The following is a 12,577-nucleotide window of genomic DNA, read 5'->3' on the forward strand; positions in this document are numbered from 1 at the left end:
GCCAGGTGCACAGACCTCCAGAGAGAGAGCGAGAGCCTGTGCCAAGTGTGATGCTGTGCAGCTCCTTCACTTTGAGCCAGGACACATGAAAAGCCTAGAGAGCTGCTCACCTTCACCACACTCACATCACCAGGAGTCATGCTGGACTTGCCCTATTAGAATACAGACATCCTCCAACAGCATTAAATATGAGTAATGGGTTTTTTGATGAGACGGTGAGAGCTGACAGCTGAACAGTGCAGCCAAATGTTTACCATTCACGGTATTCTTAGTTTTATCAAAAGAAAACACAAACACAAACTACTCCCCTGATCCAACATGAAACAATATATAGGTCTGATTGTCTGCTCCAGCCTCTATGCCACTCAATCACAATCTCTCTCTGGCCTCCCAACACTAGGTCTGTCACAATAATCACTATAATGACTTATCGTTCTGTCTATGAAAGCTGGAACAATATATTTTGGGTTTCAAAATTTATCATGTGTACAATTTCTTTGCAAAAGGGAAGAGATTTTGGGTATTTTTGTTATGTAATATGATCAAGTTTGAGCTGTAGAGGGTTGAAAAAATAACTTCTGTGGTTAATTATTGCTTTTCTTTTGCATTTGGCTTTTTATTTGTTGCAGCTCCTGTTGCATAATCATACTGTCTTAAAAATGGTTTACAAATACTATTTTGCATTATTGTTATTGTATCAGTAGCATAAAGTAGTTTCAAGATTATCGTTTATCACAGTATATCTCGTTATCGTGGCAGACCTACCCAACAGTCAAACATAACCAGAGAGGAACCATCAGGAACAACATTTAATATTATAAATATTATTAAAGTGCTCATCATATTTTAAAAGGTATATTTCTGTCAAATGTTTCATAAAGAAGGAGGAGTAATGTCCTGCTTTCAGAAACTACAGTGTCCAATCAGATTTAGTGTTGTTTTGTTCAGAACTGCTTGGCCTGAGGACAGCAAGCAGAGGGCGCTGGTATTAGCATCGACCAATCAGATTCTCTCTATGCAGTTGATGAACAGGCAGAATCAGCGCTCGTGCATTGGTACAGTCCTGCCCACACCTTTTCACAGGTCTGCACTGCTCCTGCCCATCACCGTTTTGCTTGTATTAAACAAATGTTTATTGACGACTAGCTTGATGGGCTTGGATTTTTTATTTGGACTCATAGATTTATATTAGTCTAATATAATTTATTTTCAATGAAGAGCAGTTTGTGTTTGCCAAGTTGTCCTGACGTGTTCAAAATAGCACCTAAAGACTACCGGGCTGCTAGCAAAAGACTTTACTCAGCATGTGCGCTCGTGAGGTATCGATCAGCTGATGGTTTGTGATGGGCAAGTGTGTGGAGATTAGTGGCGCATTTCACTCTCACTGGTCATGTTTCTCTGCATTTAAACATTAATATAGACACTGTAATTTAACTTCTAACAACAGTGGTTGTGGACATTCAGCGCAGCTCTTGTTATAAGGACATTAAATTGTGGTTGGTTGTTGGTGTCTGCAGTGAGCTCTGCCTCACATCTGCAGGTGTGTGCAGGGGCTGAGGCTGTGATCGCTTTGGCATTTTTACTGCTAGTCAGCGATGGGAAGAACTTTGAAAACATATTTAGTTACAGACTCCATTAAAATGTGTTTTGTAACGTATTCTGTTACATGGTTCAATCAATGTAAAAGTATTCTAAATATTCAGAATACAGTACTCGAACTTGCATTTAAATGTAAAAACACAACATAGGGTTAAAAACAGCTTTATGTTTGTTTCACAAATTAGAGAAGGAAAAAAAAAAATCACACTTGCCTTCACCACAAGAGCAGTGTTTTATATTTTTCTCACTAATAAGGTTCACAGTTTTAACCCGATACAATATATTCCTTTGATTTACAAAAAAGTAACTGTATTCTGAATACCACCAAATGACAGTAATTATACTCAGAATGTGTATACTGAATATGGATTTTCAGTACATATATTCTGTTATTTCCCAACCCTGCTGATACTTGTAAATGTGAGTGGCTGAAGGTCTAGGCTGTTTTCTCATTCTAGCAAATATAGAATATTCATTTAAGTGTTAGAGTTGTAGAGCCAGAAGGCTACTTTCAAATACTTCCAAAAGTTTGGAGTGTTGAGTACAAAATACTGCCCAAACCTAACAAGGTTTACAGTTAAAAAATGATTGAAAACAAAAAGCATTACACCACAATGACTCTTTGGGTCACATACATCATTATGTCAGGACTCTTACCAGATATTGATGGATGCAGGGGAGAAGGACCACATCAGTCAAAGTGAAGTACAGCCCCTCAGCAAACACATGCTCCAGAGGCGGTAGCTCTGTTGTTTTCACTTTCCTGATCTCAGAGCTCTCTCTAGTGGCCGACCCAGAATCTGCATCCATTGACAACTTTGCAAGTGCAGCATCTAGCTCTAGTCTGTCATTAGACTGTGGAAGGTTATTATCCATGGTCCCCACAGGTAAAGTGGTTGCTCCATTTTGTTTTTGTTGTTTGAGTTTCTGTCTTCTGATTTTGTCATCATTGTGAACTTTCACAGGTTCAGACAGACGTTGTTCGAGGGTGAGAATGGGGAGAGGGAGCTGAGTTTCTACATTAGTAGCATTTCTTAAATGTTCCTCAACTGATAAGGGGATGCCCAGTTCACAAAGCCGTGTCCACTTGCTAACCTAAGGGAAAAAAAATACATGTTAAGCTTTTTAACATTTCCCTCAACAAATATTTTATTTCAGTCAATATGTGAGGGTTAGGGTTAGGGTTAAAAAGATTAAAAGCATTTGTACAGTTTTTTTTGTGCAATTGCAAAAAATGTTTAAGATATGAGAGCCAATACAAATGCTGCAAAGGTTATTTTAGGGTGTTTGGATTGTAACCATGGACTAATTTCCATCCATTGTCGTCACATACTTACTCTCTTAAACACACCAGCGTATATGGACACTCCAGGCAAGGTGGGTGAGGTGGACACAATGACAGTATGTACTACGAGCCACTGCCACCACACTACAACATCTGGCAATCCCAGTAATCTCTCATCCCAGTACCAGCCAAGCCCAGCCCTAATTAGCTTCTAAGATTCATTATCCATTATGGTAACAGAACATCTCCTTAATAGGCCTGGTTTGTAATCATCCTGTACAGCTCTGTGTAATACCACCACAACGATAGAAACTACTAATGTCTGTCCATCAACCTGTGCAAGTCTACATCTCACCATGTCTCCAACTAACCTCAGCACAAGCCTTCAGACAGGTCTTCTTGAAGCCCAGCAGAGCCAGGACATCATTTTTAGAGGGGTCAGCCTCCAAGGTCCTGTTGATGATGTGTCGAAGTACCACAGCCAGTCCAGCTCTGCACAGCCTCCCAGTCTCATCCAGGACACAGGGCAGCCAACAGCCCCTGACCAGCGGGGGCAGGCACTCCAGCTCCACGTGGGACACTTCCAAAAACTTGGGTAGGTGATCTTTTAGGGATTCACAGGTGTCTGACTGGGTAGAGGAGGATACCAGGAAAACTTCAAAGGATTTGCTTTCAGTGTATGACAAGAGGAAGAGGACAACAGACGTGTGCAATGGCAGACGATGCTCTCCATTCTCTTGATAAACTTCAAGGTACAGAATGGGATGCTTTTCCTGAGATTTCATATTCTAAAAATACAAAAAATGAAAGGTTTTCATTACAATTTCCGACAACACATCAACCCAAACGCTGTAGATAAAACGTATAATTAATGTACATAGCTAGCATTATAATGAAATAACGTTACTTACAACAGGTTCAGTTTAAATACTAAATATACACGTTTTTTAGACCCACGTTGTTTTGTTTGCTCAAACTTCCTGGACCGCTTCTTCGCTTCAAGGCAGCCACAGCCCCACAGCGCCATCTATTGACTGCAATTGAAAATCAAACTATAAAAATAAAAATATAAAGGATTACATTTTCTTTTCGTAATTAAAAAATAACGTAGTGCAGCAGAAGTCGTTTGTAAACCCAGTTGAATTTTAAAGTGGGAAAACATAAAATAATTACACTTGCTTAAGGTTCCGCTGTCAGCTTCTTGTACATTCCGGAAATGTTTAACGGTTGCACAAGCTACACTTTCAAGGAAAATTGATCGGCACTGGTCGCTTATTTTGTTGTAGAGAGAGATCTAAGCGTTATTCTCAGTCCTGAGGAAGATTATCGTAATAGATATATAGCTTTAAGGTGAGTGGTTATCAAAACAGTCCATTTTAGCACACCTGACTTTATAATTTCCTTGTACGAGATGATATGATCGCCGGGTACTCTCCGTCTCCACTCAGGACCACTGTCGTTACTGGGATACCATTGTTTTCATATCAGACCTTTTTTCTCACTGTCAAATATCCTTTGTCTTGGGTAATTATTAAATTGACAGCAATGATTATAAATTGCGTGATATTTTTTGTTATTATTTGCTTCTTTTTTTCACCATCCTGCACATTTTATTCATCTTTTTTTTTTTTTTACAGAAAGACCAAAAGTTAATTTGTAATGTTCTGTATTCACTGTAAAAAACCTGCACATAATTGATTTTTATATTGGTTTGGACTGTAAGAAACGTACTGTATTGGACATGGGGACATTTATTGTATTTTACTGCTAATGTCAGTGATCAACTGTGTATTTTTTTGTGTATTTTAATGTGTGTTCAGGGACTGCAGATGGAAAGTAGCAGTAGCTAAATCTGGTACAAATCATATTTTCTTTTGTAAGATTAATTCATTTGTACATGGTCCCTGACAAATAAAGAAGAAAGAAAGAGTTTTCCTCATATATATTTAAAATATATTTACATACAGAGTAAACTTGATATCAACAGCATAATTGCGTCATTGTGTTGTTTGTTTATCTTACAGTCCAAAGCTATGGCTGGACCGGTCACTCTGGAGTTGGATCCTCTTTTCCTGAAGGGTCTGAGTTACCTTCACTCAAAGAGTAAAGACTCTGCAGAGAAACTCAAAGCCCTGCTCGATGAGGCTCTAGCAAGAGGAAGTGACACATCCTACCGCATAACACAAAAAGTAGCATGTCTTTTACATCAAGCATTATTTATTTACCTACCCCTTTTTAACTTTTTCTTGCCTTGTCTTGAATTTGTAATGATGCCGTATTTTATTATTTACAGGATATAGAAGTTCCCAAAACGTCCATTTCAAAACTCAGCCTGAATAAACAGGATTCTAAGTCATCGTCTAGTTCTTCATCCTCCAGCAGTAGTAGTGGAAGTAGTAAACCAGAAAAGAGCAAAAAAGAGGCAGAGAAGAGGTCCTCTGAGAAGGTAATGTTACAATATCAAATGTGAGCAATTTGTGATTCTCAACCTGCATTTTAACTTTGTTTGTGTTGTGTTTATGATTTGGATCAATAGGTGAGAATTGAGTTGTCTGATGTGGAGCCACCAAAGAAACCCCGACTTGAGAAACAGGAGAACCGCTCTTCACCGATCACTGTGCAAACCAGCAAGGACCTTGTGCCAAACATCAGTGACTATGATGAAACTAATGCAGATGATTTCGCCATGGAAATGGGGCTGGCCTGTGTTGTATGCAGGTATATTTTAGTCTAGTTCTGTGTTCTGTCTGTGACTAATCTTGAAACATTTTTATTATTAAGAAATAGGAAGGCTAGTTCTATTCTAGTTGTTAGCATTACCATGGCGACATCGTTGTGAAAAGCATAAAACATTGCATTAGGAAAAGGAGAAATAAGTTTTGGACCACTGCAAACATTTAAACAAAATCATTACTTCTGTTTTTCACATTTTTAACACAGTAAAAGGTACAGACTCTTTTAAAATGAGAAAAATATGTTCATCCCAAAAAAATGTTTATGTAAGTTGTGTTTTTCCTCAAGACAAATGACTGTGACTATGGGTAACCAGCTGGTAGAATGCCAGGAATGCCACAACTTGTACCACCAAGACTGTCACAAGCCCCAAGTGACAGACAAAGAAGTGAACGACCCACGACTTGTGTGGTATTGTGCCAGATGCACTAGACAAATGAAGCGAATGGTAAGCAGCCGTGTCATAAACTCTTTGTCGCCATATTCTGAAATTGACAATTTCCTGGTAATTTTAGGCGCAGAAACCTCCACAGAAGCCATCTCCAGCCTCCGCATCGTCAGCACCTGTTGTGAAAGACACGTTGGTGAAAAAGACCGAGCTCAAGTCCAAACCAGAGACATCAAGCACTTTCCAAACAAGCACGTTTCAAGCATTCAAAAGGACGGAGGTCAAGGTATGTTGTGTTCAGTCAATCTTTAAACTGGTATGTAGCAACCGATAGCATAATTACAGTCAAGAATGTAATAATGGCCATTGACGTAATAACAGGCCTTTAATGTAATGACTATGGTGAGCCAATAAGATAATAACATTTTGACGATAATTACTAGGTTATCTGCTGCAGTTGTTACATTATCAGAGAAAATTGGCCAAAGATATAATAACAAGCCAATAATGAAATAACTTATTACAGTGTTTCTCAAATTGTGGTACATGTGCCACTGTTGGTACTTGGGACAGCTCTGCAGTTTATGAGTTTGCCTGATTTAGAGTTCGTTTTATCCACTTTTTTCTCCTCCTTTTGGTTTTCTGTTGTTTAAAATTACAGTAGAAATTATGTAATGGACTTTTAGACTTGGTTTAGCCCTAGATTAGACCTAGAATAGTCCTGGTTTAGAGCTTGTGGCACTCGGAAAGCCAAATCTTTTATGAGATTTCTGCAAAAACATTATTGGCTGTTATTATGTTATCAGTTGCCACATTGAATATTTGTATCAGAATCTGTACGCCCTCTACTCTTGCTCAGTATGTCTGCAAAGCGTGGGTGTAACAAAGAGCTTCACTGTCGCTCACCACAACATTGTTTAGATGGTAAGTTTGTTCCGCTGTAGAGACATATTTGGTTATGTAAATGCGAGTCTGGCCGAGGTAAACATTCCAAGACTTTCTTTAGGAGCACAGAGCCAAATGCAAATGCTGCAACCTCCTCTGTCTCATGTTATGTAGCAATCAAACTATTGGCTAGAAGGCAAACGGATACCACTGCTCTTTCCTGTGCATATTTAGCTGCCTCACTAATGACACCTACATTGTACATTCAGTTTTACAGGGTTTTAGTTCATGTAAAAGCAAATGTCATAAAGCAATTCAATATACTTCCCATTGCCAGATAACATAGAGGGCTTTTGAGTTCAAACATTCAGCGTCACAGCTTTGTCTGGGGGGCAAAAAAGTACTTTAAAATACTTACACCCTGTTGTTTTTGGTCTTGGTTTTTGGTTACTGGAATGCTCTTTGAACACATAGCAAGCGGCACACTTTTTAAACAAATGACTGAATGTTATTTGAATGTTGTCTTGTCAAAATACTAAAATTTCAAACACTATTTCGATATTAAGGAATAGACTTGACACTCAATACTGATTCTGATACCACAATGATAATTAAAAACAGTCTTTCTTTAGACAATAGAACATGATTTTCAACATTAAATCATAGGAAAATCATAGTACTTTCTTTACATTACTCTATGGTCTTATATTTGTGTAATCCCTCAGTCGTCCAGGGAGGTTCCATAGTGGTCCATGGGCGTATACTTGTCTTATATTTCTGTTACAGCTCAAGATCATTTTAAACCTATTCAGAAAGGTTCATTTCTGTCCTGGGAATATGACTTTTTTATTATTGACACTTACCCAAATGAGTATCTAGTTTTTTTAGTGTCGATTATTATCAGATTTTTGATGCTTTTGACAACCTTATATGAAAATATTGACTATTTAAGTTTCATTTTTGCTTTGTAGTTTCAACTTTGAATGAATTATTTTCTGACTATGATACAGGCATCCACGACTTCAGCAAACCCCACCAGCAGCAGCGCCTCCTCCTCTGGCAGCGGTCTTACAGGCTGGGCTGCATTCGGTGCCAAGACCAGCTCTGCTCTTCCAACTAGCTCTAAGCTGGGTTCTTCGGGTTCGAGCAGCAGCAAGACCCTAGCCGCTCCCTCGGGTCAGAAACCTGTTGGGCTGTCTGGACTGGCGGGGGCTAAGTCTGGCCTCACGGGAGCTAAAATCCCCGGCAGCGGTAATGGAAACGGCTCCAGTCAGGCTCCACTTAAACCTCCGCCTCTGACTCTGGGTAAGCAGCCAGTAAACCGATCGTCCAGCGGGGAAAGCCAGGGAAAAGCTCCATCAGGGGCCGGATCTCCTGGAGCATCCCAGGCAGGTGCAGGTGGGAACGGGGCATCCGGTGGGAACGGAGGAGGAAACGGGAATAATGGAAATGGCTCAAAGGCAGCGCCGGGGGTTAAAGAGCCCACCTCTCAGGAGTCTCAGCTCAATGCCATGAAACGCCTACAACTGGTAAAGAAGAAAGCAGCGCAGAAGAAAATGAAGAAATAAGTAGTAACTGTTGTAGTAAAACCAAATGTATAAACAATGTGGAGTTTGTGCCAGAGCTCTGTGTGCGTCATTACAGCATCATGTACACGGAGAAAAACGACCTTATACTTGAATTCATGTTATGTGCTGCCAGACTCTGTGTGCCTCATTTTGTCCTAACTACTGCTAAGCATGGGAGGTGTCTCCCTTTATATCTACACCATTAAAAATATCTAAAATATGTTTTTAATGTTTAATGATACTGTGTTTTATGGTGTACATTATGAAAAATTCGACGTAAAATGAAATATTACATATAATTAAAATTTTAATTATAGTAATTCACTTCACATTAAACATTCCCTTCACATATAAATATCTTCACATAGAATTTTCTTAATCCATAATTGCATAAAAAATATAATTATTTTGACTAGATCTATATCAACACTGATGTACAAAAAGTGCTCAGGATAGTGCCCTTTTTCTAGTCACATTCATTGTCTGAATTTTATAAATTACAAAGAAATGTAATTAAACTTTAGCTGTCTGTTGATAACTAAACACTTTTGGTACTTTTGACTCAGTCTGACAGTTTGTAAGTGCAGCAGGACACTTTACATGTTTGCTGGTGTTGAACAGGTCGACCGGTGGGTTTGCAGTCTTATACATTCTGTCTGTTTTATCAAGCGTAGGACATCTTTCCCAGGTAATTGGCTGGAACATATCCCTTCTGTCCATTGGACTCAGCCAGCCACCACTCTTTATTTCCCCCCAGGTCACAGAACTTGAGGATGCGCACATGCTGATACTCCTGCAGGCTCAGCTCCTGGTCACAGCGGGCTTGAAATGCATATACGGCATAAAACTGTGGGAGGGAAACAGATTTGTACGTTTGAGTTCATAAATATTTGTGCAGTGGCAAGAACAGTGAAACAGGTTTGTTGCATTTTTATAATTTAAAGACAAGGGAACAGAAAAACTAGGGAACCAATTCAGTATTTGAAAGTGACACACATACAAACTGTCTGATCCTTTACCTCCACTAGGGGGTGTTTATGACATACTTTCTCCAGAATGCAACTTCACTTTAAGTAAATAATTTATTCTCATTCTCTTCTAATTCACTCTCTCTTCATGTCACTTATAGCTTTAAATTGTATCTAATCACTGTTCTGTTCACTTGTTCACTTTTTTTTTTTTAACCTAATTTTAAAACCCACATACATCACCAAAAACAGCTCACATTACAGAGAAAACAAATTATACTTGCCTCCCAGCCTTAAAAACAAAAACAGATTCTAAGTCAAAGAAGTTAAATTTATGGCCTATGTAGGGCTGGGCAATTAATCAAATTAATTTATTATTTTTTATTAGTCAAGATTTAGCAAAAATTGTGCAATCGAGGATTATTATGAAAAAAGTTTGTTCCTGACTTTTCTACTCACTCTAAAGCAGAGTTATTGTGCAATTAAACAATTGACATTATAAAAAAATGATCATTGTAATTTAAACTATTAAATAAGGATTACATCTGTAAAAATGTAACTGAAGACGGATCACAATGTCTGAAATAATAGGATATGATTATAATGAAAATGTAAAGAGCTTCCCCTGTTTTAAATCCCTGATGTGACATTGATTCAAATTTATGAAACTGTTCCAGTGAAAACAAGGCCACACCAGGGCTTCTCCGTGTCGTCCAGCTCTAGGTCTGATTTGTAGTAAATTTGTGGCTGCTTGTGTAACTTTTATGGTTTTAATTAATTAAAATTTTACCTGTTGAGAGTCGTCAATTATATCATCCCCATCCACAGAGACCCCCTGGTCCTCGGGGCTGTCCTGCTCCCCCTGCAGGCCACACAAGCTGGAGCTGCTGTCGGTGGTGTTGAGGCTGAAGCTGCGCAGACTGCTGCTGCCACTGCCCGACACAAACAGACTGATGTTGTCAAAGTCCTCGTCCAGCAGGAAGGCCGGCTGCTGTTGGGTCGGAGGCTGTTCCCGGACTGGCTGCCCTGACCTCAGAGAGTCTCGCTGTGGGTTGTACTGCTTCAAAAAGGTGGAGTACATGTAGCCCTGAGCACCTGAAAGAAGCACCAAAGGACAGAAGGTCAGATGCAATGAGTGAATTCACGAATATTTGCCTTACATCAAAATAAACTAAACAAAAAAGTATCATTTTGCACCGTGAGCCACAGTAATGTAATGTTAATACAGTAAGAATATCATTGTATGTTTAATTAGAAGAGTTTAGAATTTAAAATAGAAATGTTAAGATGTTTGGCAATATAAAAAATGCTAAAAACACCTCGACATACATCAAAATACACAGTGCGTAATTGGATTATTTTTGGTAACAGGTCTTCACAGCACATATTGTTACTGTCAACACAATCTGGAAACGAGCCCTGGATCATGTGAGAATATTCATACGGCTGATACAAACAGACACAAGACAACAACAACTTTCTGGGAATACCTCTAATCCCAGAGGAACAGACGAGCCAGTGAAAAACGTACACACACACACACACACACACACGTTTATTCCAAAGCTCATAAAAGAACTTGTTATTGCAGCGTATAGAGCGTGCAGGCTGCGTCTCTCTGTCCTTGTTATGATTACCCAGAGGAAATGCTTTGTACTCCAAGCAACTGTTGGCTCCAAACAAGGTATTGGGATTTCAGCTGCTGCAGACGAGACGTGGAGCGAGGAGATGGAGACGCACTAGTGCAGACCTGGTTGTGAGGCAACCAACTCCACAACATGACAGCCGCCACTGGGAACGAGGCAGCTACTCTCACTCTCCTGACGGGGCGGTAAAGTTTGTAATGTTTTCACGCATTTTGAAATCCACGCAGGTCTTTTCAACGCACAAACTCCAATGACTCTGTACAGTGCATAGTTTGAGCTGATATCTTCATTGACCTGGACCTGTCTCACTAGACTTCTGTGATTCTCAAGGGAAGTACAGTACAAACTCTCATAAAAACACAAAAATGATAAAAGTCCAAATCTGACAGTGTTGTATTATTGCTTTACTTTACTTTTAAGCTCCACTAAACCAGGGATGTCCAAACTTTTTTCACCCAGGGCCGCATACTGAAACATATTTGAAGCGGAGAGCCACAGACCAGTGTCGAAACAGTGAGTCAAAAGATTCATTTAACGCTGGTTTGACAGAGAAATTGTACCTTTAATAAGACTTGGGAGATTATTTTTAGGTCTGTGTCACAATGCAGTGTGATGTTGTTCAGGTTATAAAGGTAAAATCTCTTCAGTTTGTAGTAAAAAATACTTCCTGATCAATTGGACCAGTTTAGAAAGAGGCATGAGGACCGATAAAAATTGGTCTGAGGGCCGCATTTGGCCCCTGGGCCGTAGTTTGGACAGGCCTGCATTAAATTAACAGAAACAAAAGGAAAGGGGATAACTAAGATCTCACCCAAAACTCTTACTTTTTATTTGAGCTACATAAATAAAGAAATACTAAATCAAATCCCACTGTACAAACTGTGAGTGTGGTCAGGCTTTAGGCAAAGATTCTTAAAAAAAAAAGAAAAAAAGATTGATTTTTAGCGTTTAATGTGATAAAGTAGTAGAATAGTAATAACAAAATATGGTGCATGTTTTAGACCGATGAGGGAAATTGGAATGCCCGGAGGAAATCCAAACACAACCACGAAGAAACACGCAAACTATGTAGAGAAAAGTCTGTGCAGTGTGTCAATCTCACAAACACACACTGACCTCCAGAGTGCACGAGCCAACGACTGCTGCTGCCGAAGGGGTCCGAGTCCTCCAGGAGGGCCACCAGCTCCCCCTCCAGCAGACTGAGGTCCTGCTCCTGACAGCCGTTGCACTTTCTCTTGAGCTGGTAGATGCGCTCCAGGGGGTACTCCGCCAACAGCCAGGCACGCTGCTCCTCAGTCTGATGCTGCACCTCAGGAATCTGCCCCACACAGTAGAGCACAACACACTGAGAACACACCAGCAAATACAACAGCACACACTCCAGCAAATACAACAGCACACACTCCAGCAAATACAACAGCACACACTCCAGCAAATACAACAGCACACACTCCAGCAAATACAACAGCACACACTCCAGCAAATACAACAGCACACACTCCAGC

General features: G+C 39.7%; 3 protein-coding genes across 4 annotated transcripts in view; 1 reads left to right on the forward strand and 2 right to left on the reverse strand.

The window, feature by feature from the left end:
- The window catches only part of gstcd (glutathione S-transferase, C-terminal domain containing), an 89,456-nt gene extending 85,567 nt beyond the window's left edge, over positions 1-3,889 (reverse strand). The window contains exons 1-3 of one of the 2 annotated variants that reach the window (XM_033973248.2): positions 3,796-3,889; positions 3,256-3,672; positions 2,257-2,694 (exon numbers count right to left, since the gene is read on the reverse strand). In XM_033973248.2, the coding sequence (XP_033829139.1) occupies positions 2,257-2,694; positions 3,256-3,669 (852 nt within the window). In that variant the 5' untranslated portion in view covers positions 3,670-3,672; positions 3,796-3,889. The remainder of the gene's footprint in view (positions 1-2,256; positions 2,695-3,255; positions 3,673-3,795) is intronic. The other variant, XM_055223861.1, reaches the window with a different exon arrangement.
- Positions 3,890-4,091: 202 nt separating this feature from the next.
- On the forward strand, positions 4,092-8,993 carry ints12 (integrator complex subunit 12). Its single transcript, XM_033972391.2, has 7 exons — positions 4,092-4,234; positions 4,909-5,073; positions 5,178-5,330; positions 5,421-5,602; positions 5,906-6,065; positions 6,133-6,291; positions 7,901-8,993. Exons 2-7 carry the CDS (start codon positions 4,918-4,920, stop codon positions 8,456-8,458), a joined length of 1,368 nt encoding a protein of 455 aa, XP_033828282.1. The 5' UTR covers positions 4,092-4,234; positions 4,909-4,917; the 3' UTR covers positions 8,459-8,993.
- A 73-nt stretch (positions 8,994-9,066) lies between these two features.
- arhgef38 (Rho guanine nucleotide exchange factor (GEF) 38) overlaps positions 9,067-12,577 on the reverse strand; it is a 39,301-nt gene continuing 35,790 nt past the window's right edge. The window contains exons 12-14 of the mRNA XM_033966668.2: positions 12,189-12,390; positions 10,217-10,521; positions 9,067-9,305 (exon numbers count right to left, since the gene is read on the reverse strand). Coding sequence (XP_033822559.1) covers positions 9,123-9,305; positions 10,217-10,521; positions 12,189-12,390 — 690 coding nt within the window. The 3' untranslated portion in view covers positions 9,067-9,122. The remainder of the gene's footprint in view (positions 9,306-10,216; positions 10,522-12,188; positions 12,391-12,577) is intronic.

Source organism: Periophthalmus magnuspinnatus, chromosome 1 (assembly GCF_009829125.3).
Source record: "Periophthalmus magnuspinnatus isolate fPerMag1 chromosome 1, fPerMag1.2.pri, whole genome shotgun sequence".
NCBI lineage: Eukaryota > Metazoa > Chordata > Actinopteri > Gobiiformes > Gobiidae > Periophthalmus > Periophthalmus magnuspinnatus.